Source organism: Melozone crissalis, unplaced genomic scaffold (assembly GCF_028551555.1).
Source record: "Melozone crissalis strain CALT ecotype California unplaced genomic scaffold, PUWL_Pcris_2 ptg000007l_1, whole genome shotgun sequence".
Taxonomy (NCBI): Eukaryota; Metazoa; Chordata; class Aves; order Passeriformes; family Passerellidae; genus Melozone; species Melozone crissalis.
Window position 1 is genome coordinate 1,168,758 of NW_026535785.1, and position 17,923 is coordinate 1,186,680.

A 17,923-nucleotide genomic window follows, 5' to 3' on the forward strand; every position below is an offset into this window, starting at 1 on the left:
TGGTCCCCCTGTCTGATCCCCTGTCCCGGGACAGGACCTGGTGCCAGGGGCTGCCCTGGAGCTGAGGGGGAGCAGGGAGGGACTGCTCTTGTTCCCAGAGCCTCTGCCCATCCAGGAGCAGGGAAGTGCCTCGGGGTGCCCACTCTGGGGATTCTGGAGGGTGAGGACAACCCCCTTCCCTCACTGCAGGGACCTGACCCTTTTGTGTGGCCAAACAGGGGCACCAGGGTGAGCAGGAGCAGCTGCAGCCCAGCTCCCTTCCCCTTCAGGCTGGGCCAGCCCAGCTCCCTGCACCGTTCCCAGCCCTTCTGGGGACAATCTGGGACGCCGAGGGGAGACCCCGGGCTTGTCACCGCACCGAGGTGGCACCATAGCCATGCTGCCATCAGCACCTGCCCACAGCAGCCTCGATGGCAGGAGCGGGGCTGAGGGTGCAGCCTTCCCTTCCCTGCTTCCATCCCTCCCCTGCTGTTCCTGTCCCTTCCCTTCCCTGCTTCCATCCCTCCCCTGCTGTTCCTGTCCCTTCCCCGTCCCTTTCCATGCCCATCCCTCCCTGCCCCGTGCCCGGCTGGCAGGCGGGCGCTGTGCCTCAGCCAAATCCCGAATGCCACAGGAAGACGATGGCTCCCCTTCTCCTCCTGCCTGTTCCGCCGCCTCCGCTCCCCAGACAGGCTGTTCCTGAATGCCAGAGGAAATTGCTAAGGAGATAATTAAGTACCCAATTAATTAGCTAATGATTAATGGAAGCATCCTGCGGAGGCAGCTCCGCAGCCGCCCTGGCCAGGTGCTGCGGGGATGTGTCACTCCCGGTGCCGGTACAGCTTCCCGGTGTGCGGGGCGGGACCCCGCGGCTCTGCCCGGCCGGTGACACGCGGGGTGAGCGGTGACACTGCCGGGGGCACGCCGGGGAGAGCGGTGACATGCCAGGGTGTCCCAGCACCCCCATGCAGGACCCGGTGGCTGTGCCGCAGCGCCGCACACGGACGGACGCTCGCTCGCTCGCTCGCTGCGGGCGCTGCTCGAGTCACGGATTTATTTTGCCGGTCGGGAGGAGCGCAGGATCCGCCCCGGCCGGCGGCCCCGGGCACGGTGCCAGGCCCGCGGTGCCAGGCGGGCGCTAGGAGAGCAGGGCCAGGAGCAGCGCCAGGGCCAGCGGCGGTGCCAGGGCTGCGGGCGGGGCCCGGGCGGTGCCCGCGCCGCTGGAGTAGCCGTAGCTGGTTCTGCACGACCTCTCCAGCTCCTCGAAGGCGATGGGGGTCTCGAGGGGAGCCGTGCCCTGCAGGCTCCTCTTCACCTGCCGTGGGCACAGCGTGGGCTCCCAGTGAGAGGGGCACGGAGCCCCTGCCACCCCGCACGTCCCTGTGCCACCATCCCACACACGTCCCTGTGCCCCGTGTGTCCCCGTGCCTCCCTGTGTACCCACAAATTCCTGAGTGCCACATGCCCCGATGTTCCACCTGTGGCTGCTGCCCCAAGTGTCCCCGTGTCCCATACATCCCCATTCCAATGCTCCCAGTGCCACTCGTGTCCCCACAGGTCCCCTTGCCCCGTCCCTCCCTGTGCCCCGTGCTCCCCATGCCCCGCTCACCTCCTCCACCTTGCTGAAGACCCGGAGCAGGTTCTCAGCCAGGGCTCCCCTCACCTCCTGCTCCGTCCAGTTCCTCGCCAGCAGCTCGGCCACCAGCATGGGGTACTTGGAGACGTCCTCCAGGCCGGTGGGGACCCTGTGCCACCCCACAGCTCACAGCTGGGCCACCCCCAGCACCCCCAGCTGCCCACACAGGGTGCAGAGGGGACACCCCTGCCCCTCAGGATGTCCCCATGGTGGGGACGCTGTCCCATCCCATCCCACCCCATCCCATCCCATCCATCACCCCCTTTACCCCGAGACCCCGTCGTAGTCCCCCCCGAAGCCGACAGCCTGGACACCGGCCACCTTCTTCACATAGTCCATGTGGTCTGTGGGGGGACACGGGGGTGAGCAGGGCAGGGGGGGACACTGGCACCCCCAGCCACCTGGGCACCCCCTCACCTGCCACGTCCGACAGCTGCGCCTTGTCACTGCAGGTCACGTAGGCGTTGTAGAAGTTGACCATCACCAAACTGCCCGTGGAGGCCTGGGGAGGAGCAGCCCTGAGCCCCCAGAGCCCCCCAGAGCCCCCCATGTCTCTGGCTGTGCCCCCGGAGCCCCCCAATGTCCCTGTCTGTGCCCCCAGAGTCCCCCATGTCCCTGGCTGTGCCCCCGGTGCCCCTGGCTGTGCCCCACGCTCACCACCAGCCGCAGCACGTCGTCGGGCACGTTGCGGCGGTGCCGGCAGAGGCTGTAGGCAGAGGAGTGGCTGAAGATGACGGGGGCCTTGGAGATGTTCAGCACCATCTTCATGGTGTCCACTGAGACGTGGGCCAGGTCCACCATCATGCCCAGGCGGTTCATCTCCTCCACCACCATCTGCAGGGACAGGGGACAGGGCTGGGGACTGAGGGGGACATGGGAGGGGTCCCCTCTGGGCATGTCTGGGACTGCTTGGGTGGCTTTGGCTGGGGGAACAGGGGGATGGACGGACAGACGGATGGAACACTGCGCCCAGCATGGTGCCAGTGGGTGCCAGTACCACATTCCTCCAATGCCACTGCTCCTGGGCACCTCTGATGTTATTCCTCACCTTCCCAAAGGGTGAGAGGCCGTGGTGCACAGGTTCCTCATCGTTGGTGTCCACCAGCCAGTTGTCAGCCCTGCAGAGCAGGGAGAGCATCAGAGCGGACACCCCTCTGACCACATCCCCCCATGGCAGCGCTGCCACCCTCCGTGCCCCCGGGGGCCCTACCAGGGGGTGTTGCAGCTGTGGGTGAGGGTCATGTAGCGGGCACCCAGGCGGTACAGGGTGCGCAGGACGCCCAGGCTGCTGTCGATGGAGTGGCCGCCCTCCACCCCGATCAGGCTGGCCACCTTCCCGGTCCGGAACGCCTCCCGGATGCCTGCGGGAGGGCGGGGACATCAGCGGGGCGGGCGGGACCCTCGGCAGCCCCGTTGTGCCCGTCCCCGCGGTGCCCGTCCCCGTGCCCGCTCACCGCTGCTGTCGGTGACACAGAGGAAGGTCTCTGGGTACAGGTCACACATGCGCTGCACCACGTCCATCTGCTCCAGCGTGCGCCTCACCGCGTCCTTGTTCTGCGTCTCGCAGGGCACGTACACCGACCAGAACTGCCCGGCACCCGTCAGTGTGGGCACCCCATCAGTGCGGGCACCCCATCAATACGGGCACCCCATCAGTGCGGGCACCCCGTCAGCGTGGGCACCCTGTCAGCACGGGCACTGCTCACCCCACTGCCCACCCTGCTGCCCCCCCCCCACATCTCTGCCAGTTCTGGTGCTGCCCCAAGACCCCCAGTGCTCACCCTGGTGCCCCTGCCCTCCCCAGTGCCCTCCCACCCACCCTGGTGCCCTCCCTGGTACCCTCCCTGGTACCCTCCCTGGTACCCCTGCCCTCCCAAGTGCCCTCCCACCCACTCTGGTGCCCTCCCTGGTGCCCCTGCCCTCCCCAGTGCCCGCCCCGGTGCTCCCACCTGCCCGCCCACGTGGCCCTGGCGCAGTTTGGGGATGTTGGTGTGGGTGTCGTTCAGCAGGGTCAGGTTGGCTGCTGGCAGCCTTAGCTGGTTGTAGAACTTGTGGAGGAGCTGCCAGGGCAGGTCGTTGTGCCTGGGCAGGGACAGGGTGGGCACTGAGGAGGGGCCTGGCCCTCGGCCCACTCGTCCGCAGGCTGCCCACCCTGCTGGCTGGCCACACACACAGTGCCCTCATCTGACTGTCATTCCATCCATCTGTCCATGCATCCCTCCATCCATCTATCCATCCATCCATCCATCCATCCATCCATCCATCCATCCATCCATCATCCATCCGTCCATCCATCATCCATCCATCCATCCATCCATCCATCCATCCATCCATCCATCATCCATCCATCCATCCATCAGTCCATCCATCCATCCATCCATCATCCATCCATCCATCCATCATCCATCCATCATCCATCCATTCCCTCCCCAGTCTGTCTGTCTCCCCAGCTGTCCCCTCAGCCACAAGCCCCCCAAGCAGCTCCAGCCCGGAACTGGAGACAGGTCCCTCCCAGGGGACAGGGCCTTGTGGGACCCCCCCTGAGGATGCTCCCCTGCACCTTTCCAACCTCACACCCAGGGGAGCCAGCCCAACACCCCCTCGGCAGGGATGTCACCGCAGGGACATCCTGGCACACCCATCCCACACCCAGCAGTGCCCCTGGGGACGTGGCAGGGTCTGGGCTGGTGCCACTTCCTGCTCCTGTCACGGTCCCACATCCCCGCTCCCCTGCCCTGCTCCACCAGGGAGAGCTGCAGGGCCCGGCGCCTCCTGAGGCTCCCGAGAAGGGAGCAGGGACACCGTCAGCACTGAGCGGGAACTTCCCCCGGGGCAGCCCAGCCCCGGCTTCCCGTACCCTGCCCGCTCCCGCCGGGCTGCGGCGCCGGGGATCCCCTCGGTGCACGGACCGTGCCACGGGATCCGCGGGAAATCTGTTCCTTGTCCCCACACAGCCCCGGGGTGCCTGGCATGGGGATCCCCTCGGAAAGCCGTCCTCTATTCCTGCACAGCCTTGGGCTGCCTGGCACGGGGATCCCCTGGGAAATCTGTTCCTTGTCCCCACAGAGCCCCGGGATGTTGGCACGGGGATCCCCTGGGAGAGCTGTCCCCTGTTCCCGAGGTCCCTAGCACGGGGATCCCCTGGAAATCTGTTCCTTGTCCCCGCACAGCCCAGGGGTGCCGGCACGGGGATCCCCGGGGAGATCTGTCCCCTATTCCTGCACAGCCCAGGGGTGCCGGCACGGGGATCCCCGGGGAGATCTGCTCCCCGTTCCCGCACGGCCCAGGGGTGCCCGGGCCCGGAACGCCCCCCGGGCTGTCCCAGCAGGGTTTCCCAGCTGGGGTTTTCCCACACGGAGGGAGCAGCCGAGCGCGCTGCGGGCCCGGTGACCTTTGCTCACCCGTCGATGAGCGGCGTGGTGCTCATGATGCGCTCGGCCTCCTGCAGGTGCTGCTGTCCAGTGCTGGGCAGTGCCAGCGCCAGCACCAGCACCCACACGCTCCCGCCGGGCATCTTCTCCCGCTGGCTGCTGCTGCTGGGGACAGGGGGGGACCGGCACCGCCGTGAGAGCGCACGCACTGGGATGGCCGCTCCGCGCTCCTCCGTCCCCTCCCGCCGTCAATGAATAACCAGGAGCGCGGCTTTTCCCCTCCCTGGCTGCCCTGTGCCCGCCTGGCAGTGCCAGGGCTCCCTCGCGGCCTCCCCAGCCCAGCCCCGGTGGCCGGGCCGTGCCTCGGCCTCTCCTCCGAGCCGCGGGGACGCTCCCGATCCCTCTAATGAAGCCCAGACATTCTTCAGTTGGGAAAGCGCCAGTCCCATCCGCCCCTCAGCCTCCCCGGCACCCCCTGTTCGGCACTGGCACCCCCGGGACCCCCGGCCCCGCTCACCCCGGCCCCGGACACTCGGGCGGTCCCTGCCTGCGATGGCTGTGAATGAACTTTTCCGGCTTGCGTGCGGTGACGGGGCTGGGATGGGCTCCGGCCCCCCCAGAGCCACCCCTGCCGTGGAGCCGGAGCCGCCGCATGCCCGGGGGCAACAGCGGGGTGGCACGGCCGGCTGTGGGGCTGCTGCTGCTGCTCCGTGTGCGCTCGGGTCCCCGCACTCCGGTCCCGCTGCAGAGTCCCGAGGGGAAACTGAGGCACCGCCACGCTGAGCATCCCTGCCGGCTCCAGCTGTGCCGTCCTTCCCGGCGAGGCCTTGGCGGCGCTTCGGGAATGGCATGGAGCCACGCGGAGATGGCCGGTCCGGCTGGACACCTCATCCTGGGGTGTTCCTGATGGGAACCCCTCCTGCGGTGCCAGGCACGGGGAGCCGGGGTGGGCACGGTGTGGGGCTGGCATCGCTCGGCCTTCCCGGGCCTGCCCGAGGTGACGCGGCTCCCGCGTTTCCCCGGCTGCGGCGGTGGCTCTGGAACGGGAGGATTCCCATCCCACCCCACCCATCCCATCCCATCCCGGGTGCGGGCAGCCCCTGCCAGCCGCGCTCTCCCGGCGCTGGCCCCAGCGCGGATTCCCGGCTCCCCGGCAGGAATGTGCCGGGGGGTTCCGGCCCCCCGCCCGCCGGGGCCGCTTCCTCTTTCTGCGCTATTTAAGCGGCTCCCGGCGCGTCCCGCCCGGCCGGGCCATGGAGCGCATGGAGGTGACCGAGACCTTCGCGGGCATCGCCCTGCCCGGCCACCTCCACACCCAGGAGTCCCTCGGCTTCGCCGCCGCCTTCACCTTCCGCCCCAGCGACGTGCTGATCGCCACCTACCCCAAATCGGGTGAGGGGACACGGGGACAACGGGGGGGGACGGGGCTGGGAGCCCGGGCTGAGGCGGGAGCTCCCTCGGAGCTGCCGGGGCTGGGACAGACCCGGACCGGGTCCCGCTGGACTTTTGGCACAGCACCGGGACCCCTGGCCAGGAGGTGCTGCCCGAGCCCCTGTCCTGCTGCCCCGCTGTCCCCAGCCCCAGCCTGGTGTCCCTGGGGGCTCGGGGAGGGGCACACGGCACTGCCAGACCAGCCGCTGCTACAGGAGGGGTCGGGGTGGGATGGGATGGGATGGGATGGGATAGGCTGAGCTGTGCCTTGCCGTGCCAATCCGTACTACCCGTGCCAGGGCAGTGCCATGCCATGCCATGCCATGCCGTGCCGTGCCGTGCCATGGTGCCGCGGCCCTGCCCTGACAGCCACCCCTGCAGGCACCACCTGGATGCAGGAGATCCTGACGCTGCTCTTCAGCCTCGGCGACGCCCGGCCGGCCAAGACCATTCCCAACTGGGAGAGGGCGCCGTGGCTGGAGCAGATCTACTGCCGGGAGGCTCTGCGGGACACGGGCGGCCCGCGGCTCCTCACCACGCACCTGCCCGCGCCCGTGCTGGCCCCCGCCCTGCAGCGCAGCAAGGCCAAGGTCAGAGCGGTCCCAGGGCTCCGGGGGGCCCTGCAGGGACATCCTGCACCCCCGGGGCTTCCCGCAGCCGGGAAACGCTGGGGGATTTCTGAGCGGGGTGCAGGGGAATCCCCCCGGCTGCGGGGTGACTCTGCGTCCCTCCAGGTGATCTACGTGGCCAGGAACCCCAAAGACGTGGCCGTCTCCTTCTACCACTTCCACCACCTGGCCAAGTTCCTGCCCGACCCCAGCTCCTTCGACGCCTTCCTGACGCAGTTCCTCGAGGGCACAGGTAGGGACGGGGGAGTCTGGGGGGGGGGACTGAGCCTCAGGGCTCCCCATCACCCCCCGCCTCCCCCCAGTGCACTACGGCTCCTGGTTTGAGCACGTCAAGGGCTGGCTGGGCCAGCGGCACCGCCTGGACATCCTCTATGTCACCTACGAGGAGCTGCACCAGGTGAGCCCGTGTCCCCACCCCATCCCTGTCCCCGGTGTGAGCCCCGCCGTGTCCCCGTCCCTGTCCCCGGTGTGAGCCCCGCCGTGTCCCCATCCCCGTCCCTGTCCCTGGTGTGAGCCCCGCCGTGTCCCCGTCCCTGTCCCGGTGCCCGGTGCTGACCGCGCTCCCGCCGCAGGACCTGCGGGGCACCGCGCAGCGCCTCAGCACCTTCCTGGGGTGCCCGCTGGCACCGGGCACGCTGGCAGCCCTGGAGCAGCACTGCAGCTTCTCGGCCATGCGGGACAACGCCATGGCCAACTACTCCCTGATCCCCGCCGAGATCATGGACCACAGCCAGGGCCGCTTCATGCGCAAGGGTGAGCGGGGCTGGGGGCGTGCGGCACCGCGGGGACACTGTGGGGACACCGCGGGGACACCGCGGGGACAGGGACCCTGAGTGCCTGTGCCCTGTGTCCCTCAGGGGTGATGGGACAGGGACCCTGACTGGCTGTCCCTCTGTCCCTCAGGGGTGGTGGGGACAGGGACAGGGACCCTGACTGCCAGTCCCTGTGTCCCTCAGGGGTGATGGGACAGGGACCCTGACTGGCTGTCCCTCTGTCACTCAGGGGTGGTGGGGACAGGGACAGGGACCCTGACTGCCAGTCCCTGTGTCCCTCAGGGGTGATGGGACAGGGACCCTGACTGGCTGTCCCTCTGTCACTCAGGGGTGGTGGGACAGGGACCCTGAGTGCCTGTGCCCTGTGTCCCTCAGGGGTGGTGGGGACAGGGACCCTGACTGGCTGTCCCTCTGTCCCTCAGGGGTGGTGGGGGACTGGCGCAGCCACTTCTCCCCCGAGCAGAACGCCCTCTTCAACCGGCGCTACCAGGAGGAGATGGGGGACACGGAGCTGCCCACACAGTGGCCCATGGCCTGAGGGAGCCGGGCTTGGGGGGCGCTGAGCCCTCACCTGCTGACAACCACGTGGAGACCCTGCAGGGCCCCTCCAAACCCCCCCTGTGTCACCCCCCCCGGGGCTGGGGGTCTGGGAGCACCGTCCCTCCTCCTCGCTGGGCCCAGGGAGCTTTTCCCGCCCTGCATTGTGGCCATGCCCGTGCTCCCGCTCCCCCGGCCCGGGGCTGTGGCCGTGACCCCTCTTTCCGCCCATCCCGCCCTGCGGAAATAAATATTTATTGTTGTTCCCTGGAAGGCAGCGATTCCCATGGGAGCGGGGCGGGAAGCGCTGCTGTTATCAGGAACAGCTGCTGTTATCAGGAGCACATCGGGGTGGGGACGCATCCCCGGGGACCTCATTAACGGGCGGGGACAATGACCGGGGGGGCAGCACGGCCCGGGCGGGGTCACAGCGTGGGGACAGGGCACAGCACGGCTCGTGGCACGGGGCTGGCTCCTTCAGCAGCACCCGGGGCCCTCCCTCCAGTGCCCCCTGCCCCGGCTGGGTGCTCCCCCTGCCCATCTCCCTGCTGGGTGTTGGCACCGCGGGGCTCGTTCCACCCCCAGCACCCTGGGGTGTGCCGGGCAGGAGCGGCCCGAGCCCCCAGCCCCTCTCCTGCCAAGGAATTGCCCCGTGGAGCCCCCAGCCCCTCTCCTGCCAAGGAATTGCCCCGTGGAGCCCCCCGGGCAGCAGAGGCTCAGTCAGTGATTAACGGGCTCGGCCCTGGCACCACCAGGAGCCCTGGGCAGGCCTGGCTGACAGGGGGGAGCTGGTGAGACGCTCCTTGGGCTCTGTGGGACAGTGGCACCAGTGTCCTGCCACTCCTGTCCCCTGTGCCAGCCTTGCCAACCCTGCCCCCTGTGCCAGCCCCTCCTGCTGGCACGGACAGCCCAGCGAGCTGTCCCTGGCCATTCCCAGCCCCGAGGGTCCCTCTGCACCCACCCTCCGGCCCCATGGGCAGGGGTGCCAGGGCAGCTCCTGCCCGCACAGGACCGGCCCCGCTGCATCCTCCCGGTGCCAGGTTTGGGTTTCCACGGCAACAGCCGGGATCCCGCCCCGAAGGGATGAATCACAGCTATAAATAGGGGCTGATGGGGGGGCAGGTACCGCGCCCCTGCCCCTGCCGTGTGCTGCCAGCGGTGCCCAAGGGCCGGCAGAGCTGTCCCGGACAGTGACACCCACCTGGGCCAGCCTGGCACCCGCGCCCAGGGACATGGCAACACCTGGAGCCCAGCTCGGTGGCACCTCAGGTGGCCCCGACCCCGTGAGGCTGTGCCAGGCCACGGTTTCAGTCTCTGTGGTGGCCTTGGGCACACCCTGCCCCTGAGGATGTCACCGTGCCAGGAGCATCTGCTGGCACCATGCTGGCAGCATCAGCACACGGCACATGGCAGGAGTGTGGCACAGTGCCCGGCACGTGGCACAGCATGATGCATGGCACATGGCACAGGGAACATGGCACACAGCACGTGGCACAGGGTGCACAGAACATGGCACAAGGAACATGACACCTGGCACAGGGAACATGGCACAGGGAACATGGCACACAGCACGTGGCACAGGGCACACAGAACACATCACATGACAAATGGCATAGAGCACATGACAACACATGGCACAGGGAACATGACAACTCACACAGGACAATGCACATGTCACAGGGAACAGACACACAGCAATGCCACACTGCATGCCACATGGCAGAGCACGTAGCACACAGCATGTGGCACACGGAACACACACGTGGGACACGGCACGCGTGGCACACAGCACACAGTGTGGCACATGGGACGTGACACAGTCGTGTTACAGGTGACCATGGCACATGCCCATGGCACGTGGCACAGGATACACACACACAGCACACACATGGCACAGGGAACACAGCTGGGGACACACGGGGTGTGGCACAGGTCATGCAGCACATGGCATGTGGCACAGGTTACACAGCACAGGGCATACATGGTACATACATAGCACATGGTACAGGGCACATGGCATGTGGCACAGGGCACACAGCACAGGGCATACAGCACATGGCACAGGGCACATAGCACATGCCATGTGGCACATGGCACAGAGCATACAGCACATGGCACACAGCCCATGGCACGTGGCAGTGGCCGTGTGCCGGGCAGCAGGGCCGGCTCCGTGGCCGCCTCTCCCCGCTCCGTGCCCTGGATTCGGGGCCGTGGCACAGCAGGGTGAGCTCCGGCCCTGGCACATCAAAGCCGCGGCTGCTCCGGCGCTCCCGGCTCTCTCCCGGCCCCGGACACCGGAACGGGGGCGCTGCCCTCGGCTCTGGTCACCGGGCAGGGCACCGGTGTCACCGCGAGGGACACGGCAGCAGCCAGAGCTGCCGGCCTGCCCACCCACCCCAGTGACCCCCGAGGGTGGGATCAGCACCCAGAGAGCAGGAGGGTGGGCACAGGGCGGTGCTTTATTGGGGGATCATGCAGCCTCCAAAGGTCACAGTGACAGAGAAGCGGGGACCGAGGGGACCGAGGGGACAGCGGGGCTCGACGGGCAGTGCTGGGGGTGTCCTGCACTGCGGGGCCGGGACCTTCTCCATGTCCCAGCCGGGGGTTGGTGGCAGGGCAGGGCTTGGCAGGGACCCCGTGTGTCCCCAGGGCACACCAGGATGGGGGGAGTCTCACTGGGGCACGTTAGACTGGGGCTGGGGGCCTTCACTGGGGCAGCCAAAGCTGGGGGGCACTGGGGGCGTCTCACAGGGGAAACTGAGGCTGGAGTTGGGCTGGGGGTCCCTCACTGGAGAAAAGCGAGGCTGGGGGTCCCACCGGGGAAAAGCGAGGCTGGGGGTCCCACCGGGGAAAAGCGAGGCTGGGGGCCCCTCACTGGGGAAAAGCGGGGTCGGGGGTCCCTCACTGCGGGGACCCGAGGTTGGGCTCGGGGCTGGGGGGCCGGGGGCAGCGCGGGGGAAAGGCCTTGTAGCTGTAGTACTCCACCACCTGCTTGGGCACCTCCGCCAGCACGCACTTGGCCAGGGCTGTGGGCGACGCCTGCGGGACACCGGGACACCGGGCTGAGCCGCGGGCACCGGGACACCGGGACACCGGGCTGAGCCGCGGGCACCGGGACACCGGGACACCGGGCTGAGCCGCGGGCACCGGGACACCGGGCTGAGCCGCGGGCACCGGGTCCCTGCGCCAACAGGGGCAGAGGGGACCGGGGGAACAGGAGGGACAGAGGGGAAGAGATGGGAAGGGATGGATGGGAGGGGGGAAGAGGGGACCGGAGGGGACAGAAGAGGTCGGGAGGGGACAGGAGAGGTCGGGAGGGGAGGGAAGAGCCAGGAGGGGCAGGCAGGGGCAGGCAGGAGCCGTCGCTCCCCACTCACGTTCTTGAACTCGCGGAAGGGCACGAACTGGACGATGTCGCGCAGCACGGGCTCGCCCCTGGGGGAGCGCAGCACGCCGTCGTCCCCGTCCAGGATCTGCATGTCGGTGAAGTCGGCGTTGCCCACGCCGACGATGATGATGGACATGGGCAGGTAGGAGGCGCGCACGATGGCCTCCCGCGTGTCCGCCATGTCCGTGACCACGCCGTCGGTGAGGATGAGCAGGATGAAGTATTGCTGGGGGGACAGGGATGCTCGGGGGCTGCCCGACCCCCATGTGCGGGGTCTGAGCCGGCCCCGGCGGGGCACGGGGACCCACCGAGGCCTCCTTGGTCCTCTCCTCATCAGCTGCCACCCGAGCCACCTTGGAGATGATGGGAGCCACGTTGGTGGGGCCGTAGAGCTGGATTTTGGGCAGGCAGCTCTGGTAGGACTCCACGACGCCCTGGATGCCTGTGGGGTGTGCCAGGGGTGAGGGCCATGCCAGCCACGGCCCCGGCCCCTCTGGAGCTGGACTCACCCTCACACTCATCGTTGTCGGGGTTGAAGTTGATGGCGAAGTCGTGGGAGACCTGGAGGGAGGGAGGAAGAGGAGGGGGCAGCTGGTGCACCCCTACACAGCCCCCAGTGCCTGCCAAGCCCAGCTGTGCCACAGCCGAGGGCACCCAGAGGGACCAGCACATCCTGGGGTCCCACAGACCCCCTCACCTCATACTTGGGGGGGATCCTGGCACCAAAGCCCAGAGCTGAGAATTTCTTGTCGCTGCAAGGGAAGGGTGTGAGGAGCTCTGGTGCCAGCGCCGAGTGCCTGTCACCAGCAGATCTCACCCTGGGTGGATGCCACCAGTGTGTGTGGCCCCACCAGAGCCACCAACCTGTCATAGTCCTGGCAGATCTCCCCCACAGCCACCAGAGCCTTGAGGTACTCGTTGGGCTGGTAGGGGTTGATGTAGTGCAGGGAGCAGCTGTTGCGGGGGTCCCCGTTGGAGGCCGTGAAGTCGATGGCCACCTGGAGGGGACAGTGGGGTCACCAGGGTGGGCAGGGCCACGGGCTGTCCCTGCTGGGCGGGGAGGGGACGCTGCTCACCGTGAAATGGATCTGGCAGCCGCCCATGATGTAATCCAGGAAGGAGTAAACCCTGTGGATCTTCCAGAGGGACCTGCGTCAGGTGTCTGTGCCCCACTGAGCCTGGCATGGCCTGGCACAGCCTGGCATGGCCTGGCACAGCTCCCAGGCGCTCACCTTCAGGTCCAGCAGCACCACGACCCCCGAATTCTTGTAGTTGCGCTTCTTGATCTTGTACTTGGGGTTCATGCAGTCCCACTGCACCTGCGGCACCGGCACCCGCGCTGCCTGCGGCCCCCCGGGCACGGCCCAGCCAGGGCACCCCCACCCCGGTGCCACTCTGCCCCGTGGGGACCCCCAGAACACTGCAGCCCAATAACCCTGCACCCCCAGAGCCCCAGGGTGCAGCTGCCTTCCTCCCCTCCCAGCCACCCCACCCATGACTGACCCCAAACCCAGCATCCCTTCCCCAAACAGGAGGGCAGAGAGAAGAGAATGATGCCGAACCCAGAGGAGGAGCTGGAAGGTGGCTGCTAGGACAGGCTCTGCTGGCAGCACACAGGGCGACCCCAGGCCATCCCCGTGTCCCCATGTCCCACCTTGTTCTCCCCCATGGCCTTCTGCATCTCCTCGAAGGTGGTGAAGAACTCCCCGATGAAGTCGTGCTTGCCCCGCGAGTCGTAGTCCCACACCACACACTGAGATGGGCACGGCTCAGGGGGGCACCGGGGGGCTCAGCCCCGTCCCCGGCACTGAGGGGTGCCCAGCACACCCCCAGGGAAGCTGGGGTTCAGATGGCCCCAGGGCAGGCATAGAAGTCCCCATCATTCTTCCTCACCCTCAGCTTCCTCTTCTCCTCACAGCTGCAGAGCGAGTTGAGGGAGACTTTGAAGGGCTCCCAGATGGGGCTGAGGTTGTTCTTCACCACCTGCAGGACGGGGTGGGGGCTCAGCAGGGCCGGGAGCCCCCGGGGCGGCCGTGGGGGCCCGGTGCCACCGCAGCCCCACCTCGGTGCGGTACACCAGCTGCTCGCTGCGGTCGTCGTCGATGCGGTAAATCTCCAGGAAAGGATCTGACTTGCTGAACAGGTCCTGGGGGAGGAGGAGGAGAGAGAGCAGTGCCCACCCTGCCCTGTTCCCCCCCAGCACCCAGCTCACCTTGTCATCCAGCTTCTTGGCACGGAAGGCGAGCTCCACGTAGCCATTGTTCCCCGAGATCTCCTCCGAGATGATCTGAGCAGGGTGGGTACTCAGAGCCTGGCACAGCTTTGCCCCCTTGCCCACCACCTCCCTGTGCTGCCCTGGGAGGGGACAGGGCCCCACGTGCCCCCCTGGCACGGCAGGGACCCTCAGGATGAGCAGCAGATGCAATGGGGGACCCTGAGCCCTCTTCAACACCTAGAGTCTGTGCCACCCTACTGATCCAGTCCAGTGCCACCCAGGAGTCCCAGTTTGGTGCTGTCCCAGTACCCCAGTCCTGTGCCATCCATGTGTCCTGACTGGTGCCATCCCAGGATTCCACCCCGGTGCCACCCCAGTGTCCCTGCTCAGTGCCACCCGCATCCCGGGCCCGGTGCTCACCGTGATCGTGGACTTGCCCGCGAACTTCCCGTACTTGAGGAACAGCGGCTTCGTCACCCGTTTCTGCGCCACGATCTGCGGGAGCCCAGCGTTGGGGAGGGGACACGGCCGGGGGGTCCCCAGGGGGTGTCCCCAGGCTCACCTGGCCCACGGTGCACTCCATGCCCCCCAGGAAGTCGTCGTCGTGCGTGCCCACGCCGGCCTGGCCGTGGCTGTCGTACACCTCAAAGCGCAGCTTCTGCACCTCCTCGAAGTAGTAATCGACCGTGAAGATCTTGGCGAACACGGGGTTCAGGTTGCTCTTGATCACCTCGCTGCGATCCACCTGCGAGGGGGTGGCACGGGGCCTTGGGGTGCCAGGGCTCACACGGGGACGAGGGATGGGGGCTGTTGTAAGGGGAGGTGAAGGGATGGCACGTGCCAGGCTGAGGGGTACAGGGAGGAGGGATGGGGCAGTGAGGGATGAAGGGATAGGGGTGCAGAACAGGGAATGCAGGGAAGGACCAGCTGTGCCCGAGTGAGTGGCATTTGGAGGAGCCCCTTGTGCCCCCCACAGGCTCCAGCCCTGGGTGTGGGATGCTGCTCCCGCTGGGCTCCCTGTGGTCATCCAAGGGGATACTCTGCCTCTGACTGTGCTTTGCCACAGCTCTGCTGGAGCAGGAGCAAGGGGCTGGTGCCAGGACAAGCAGCTGTGCCCATCCTGGGGGTCACCAGCCCCAGCTCTGGTGGCCCCAGTGGGCAGTGGGTGCCCAGCAGCTCCTGGCCGTGCTGGCAGCGGGTACTGAGCAGTTCCGGAGCCTCCCCCACACTCATCCCTGCCAGGGGTGACTCAAGGGGACACATCCCGGCCAGGGCACCCTGCCAGCCCCTGGCCCCTGCCCATCACCGCCTGCTCAGTCCGGCATCATCTGTCGAGCCCACACTGCTGCCACTCTGCCACGGCCACCCGTGTCCCTCCTGTGTGGGCACTGCCAGCCCCCCATTCTGGGGATGTGGCTGTTGGGTCCTCGGACCCTCTGGACCCAGGGCCTTAGAGCCAGCAGCAGAGCCACGTTCAGGCACCTGGTCTGGGGCACAGGCTGGCTGGGACAGGAGTCACTCCAAAAGGTGGCTCAGGAGGGACCCTCTTGCCTCTTGGAGCTGGCTGGTGTCTGGCACAGCACAGCCTGGAGTGTGGCATGGCATGGCACAGCACACAGAGAGCTGTGGCACAGCCGGTACAAGTGTCTGGCGTGGCACAGCACACAGAGTGTGGCACAAGGCACTGTGGCACAGCCGGTACAAGTGTCTGGCGTGGCACAGCACACCGCAGCTGGCACGGTGCCCCTGTCCCCCCCTCCCTCCCCGGCTCGGCGCTGGCTGGAGCAGAGTCGATGACACGCCGAGGGATTTAGCGCTAAATCCGCCGGCTGAGCGGCCGCGATTAGAGCGGGGCTGTGGTGCCAGCCAGGAGCTCAGCACGGGGAGGGATGGAAGGAGCCCTGCCAGCCCCCATGCCAGCCCCAGTGCCAATGTCAGCCCCAGTATCAGCACCAGCCCTCCAGCCCTGAGCCACCCCAGGGCGGCTGAGGTGTCCCTGTCCCGGGGCACTGGAGCCACTCGCGAGCAGCGGGCACCGTGCCCGCCCCACTCCCCGGCCCCACTGCAGCCCCATCCATCCCCACAGGCTGCCGGGTGCCCCACAGTGCCCTGCCCACCCTGCCTCACCCCCTGGACCCCGTTCTGCACCCTGCACCCTGTTCTGCACCATCTCCTGCACCCCATCCTGCACCCCTGCTCTGCACCCTGTACCCCGGTCTGCACCCTGCACCCTGTTCTGCACCTTGTGCCCCATTCTGAACCCTGTACCCCCTTCTGAACCTGCTCTACACCCAGCAGCCCATTCTTCATTGTCTCCTGCACCCTGGTCTGAACCCTGCACCCTGTCTTGCACCATGCACCCTACTCTGCATCATCTCTTGCACCCTGCTCTGCACTCTGTACCCTGGTGTGAACCTTGCACCCTGTTCTGCGCCGAGGACCCCACTTTGCACCCTGTACCCCCTTCTCTCCCTTATCTCCTGTACCCTGCTCTGAACCCTGCACCCCTTTCTGCACCCTGTACCCCTTTCTCTCCTGTACCCTGCTCCCTACCAACTCCTGCACCCTGACCCCCATTCTGCGCCCTGCACCTCGCCCCCACCATCTCCTGCAGCCCCCTACATGCCCCACCCTGTGCCCGGGTCCCACCCTGCCCTGCCCGGCGGGTGCCAGCAGTGCCCCCCTCTCTCTCCTACCTCCATCCACTGGCCCTGGGACTGCATCAGCAGCAGGACACAGGGGTCCGACTTGTTGAGGGTGTCTCGGTCCAGGAGGTGTTTGCAGCTGACCCGCAGCTCCACCTTGGACAGCACGGCCAGCGGGGCCTGCGGGCACGGCTCGGGCACGCCGCCCGTGCCAGCCGGGCGCGGCGGGGCACAGGCGGCCCCGTGGGCGAAGGGCATGGCGGGCGGGCTGTCAGCGAGCCGGGCAGGTGCCCGTCATGCCCAGGGCACGGGGCCCGCGCTGCCGGGCACGGCCCCGGTGCCAGGCCAGGGGTCCCGGGACACCTCCGAGCCGGGGGGGCCGCTCCAGCCCCGATGGCTCCGCGGGGCTCTGCAAGGCACCAAAGCACGGCGGGGTGAGCGGGAGCTGGCACGGCCCGGGTGCCCCCAGATCCCAGCCAGCACCGTGGGCACAGCTGTGGGGCTCACACTGTCCTGCAGGGCCGTGCCCAGCCGTGCCCCAGCCCCACCCCAGCGGCAGGATGAGTCCCGAGGGGAGGGGGGACCTAACTGGGGTGGGGTGCCCACCCTGGATTGCCCCGTGTGGGGCTGTGGAGCAGAAACCCCCCCAGTCTCTGTGGGCAGCACCCCCAGCCCGGGCAGGGCTCTCCGGAGGGGAGTGGGGACACCAACTCCGTGTCTGTGGCAGCGGGTGACAATTCCCCCGTGCTGGGGACAGCGTCCATCCTGCCCCCGAGGCTGGCAGCACCCAGCCAGGTGATGGTGCCTGACCGGCAGCGAGGGGCTGTGCCAGTCCCGGCCCCAGCCCGGGCTTGTCCCCCCACCTGCAGGTGCCGGGGGCTCCAGGCTGGGGCAGGGGCAGAGCAGCCCTTGCCCAGCTGTGCCCTCCCGTGCCCAGCCCGGCCGAAGTTTCCTGGGGAAGTCATGCAGTGCCCAGGCCCTCCCTGGCACATGGCTCCGGTGTCCTGGCTCCGGTGGGCACCGTCCCCTCCCCGGGATCGCGGGCACCCCTTGGCATCACCCGCCGCTCAGTGGAGGGGACAGCGGGTCCCACCCTGCCCGTCGCCCCCTCACCTGGGTGCTGATGTCCCGGGCTGGGCACGGCAGCGGCTGGCTCGGGGCGTGCCCGCCGTGCCGGTGTGCCGGTGTGCCCGCCGGAGCTGCTGCCGCTGCCACCTCCACACAACTGACTCAAGCTGCAGCTCGGGAGCGGAGCCCTAAGAGGGAGATGGATGACAAGCTCCGTTAACTGCCTCGCTGCCGGCTCCGGAGCGGAGCCC

General features: G+C 68.2%; 3 protein-coding genes across 3 annotated transcripts; 1 reads left to right on the forward strand and 2 right to left on the reverse strand.

The window, feature by feature from the left end:
* Window positions 1–1,117: 1,117 nt before the first annotated feature.
* DPEP1 (dipeptidase 1) lies at window positions 1,118–5,129 on the reverse strand. The gene is made up of 10 exons (XM_054269589.1): window positions 5,017–5,129; window positions 3,565–3,697; window positions 3,070–3,202; window positions 2,826–2,976; window positions 2,664–2,733; window positions 2,273–2,449; window positions 2,033–2,117; window positions 1,884–1,959; window positions 1,589–1,724; window positions 1,118–1,294 (listed from the first exon to the last, which is right to left on the reverse strand). Exons 1-10 carry the CDS (start codon window positions 5,127–5,129, stop codon window positions 1,118–1,120), a joined length of 1,251 nt encoding a protein of 416 aa, XP_054125564.1.
* Window positions 5,130–6,239: 1,110 nt separating this feature from the next.
* On the forward strand, window positions 6,240–8,357 carry LOC128932746 (sulfotransferase 2B1-like). The gene is made up of 6 exons (XM_054269440.1): window positions 6,240–6,378; window positions 6,799–7,007; window positions 7,152–7,278; window positions 7,349–7,443; window positions 7,619–7,799; window positions 8,242–8,357. Exons 1-6 carry the CDS (start codon window positions 6,240–6,242, stop codon window positions 8,355–8,357), a joined length of 867 nt encoding a protein of 288 aa, XP_054125415.1.
* Window positions 8,358–11,204: 2,847 nt separating this feature from the next.
* On the reverse strand, window positions 11,205–16,877 carry CPNE7 (copine 7). The gene is made up of 15 exons (XM_054269433.1): window positions 16,656–16,877; window positions 14,522–14,704; window positions 14,380–14,454; window positions 13,957–14,031; window positions 13,807–13,890; window positions 13,638–13,727; window positions 13,399–13,497; window positions 12,977–13,063; window positions 12,821–12,880; window positions 12,609–12,742; window positions 12,442–12,496; window positions 12,254–12,305; window positions 12,053–12,186; window positions 11,734–11,970; window positions 11,205–11,395 (listed from the first exon to the last, which is right to left on the reverse strand). The coding sequence occupies exons 1-15, from the start codon at window positions 16,860–16,862 to the stop codon at window positions 11,258–11,260; spliced, it is 1,710 nt and encodes a 569-aa protein (XP_054125408.1). The 5' UTR covers window positions 16,863–16,877; the 3' UTR covers window positions 11,205–11,257.
* Between the last annotated feature and the right edge of the window lie 1,046 nt (window positions 16,878–17,923).

Coding starts and splice junctions, on each gene's coding strand:
- CPNE7 (XM_054269433.1), bottom strand. CDS start 16,862: ATGCCCTTCGCCCACGGGGCCGCCTGTGCCCCGCCGCGCCCGGCTGGC. Junction 12,881..12,976: donor TGGTGCTGCTGGACCTGAAG/GTGAGCGCCTGG, acceptor TCCCTCTGGAAG/ATCCACAGGGTTTACTCCTT. Junction 12,187..12,253: donor CGACAACGATGAGTGTGAGG/GTGAGTCCAGCT, acceptor CACACCCCACAG/GCATCCAGGGCGTCGTGGAG.
- DPEP1 (XM_054269589.1), bottom strand. CDS start 5,129: ATGCCCGGCGGGAGCGTGTGGGTGCTGGTGCTGGCGCTGGCACTGCCC. Junction 3,698..5,016: donor ACCACGCCGCTCATCGACGG/GTGAGCAAAGGT, acceptor GTCCCTGCCCAG/GCACAACGACCTGCCCTGGC. Junction 1,725..1,883: donor GACTACGACGGGGTCTCGGG/GTAAAGGGGGTG, acceptor GGGGTGGCACAG/GGTCCCCACCGGCCTGGAGG.
- LOC128932746 (XM_054269440.1), top strand. CDS start 6,240: ATGGAGCGCATGGAGGTGACCGAGACCTTCGCGGGCATCGCCCTGCCC. Junction 6,379..6,798: donor CGCCACCTACCCCAAATCGG/GTGAGGGGACAC, acceptor CCACCCCTGCAG/GCACCACCTGGATGCAGGAG. Junction 7,279..7,348: donor GCAGTTCCTCGAGGGCACAG/GTAGGGACGGGG, acceptor GCCTCCCCCCAG/TGCACTACGGCTCCTGGTTT.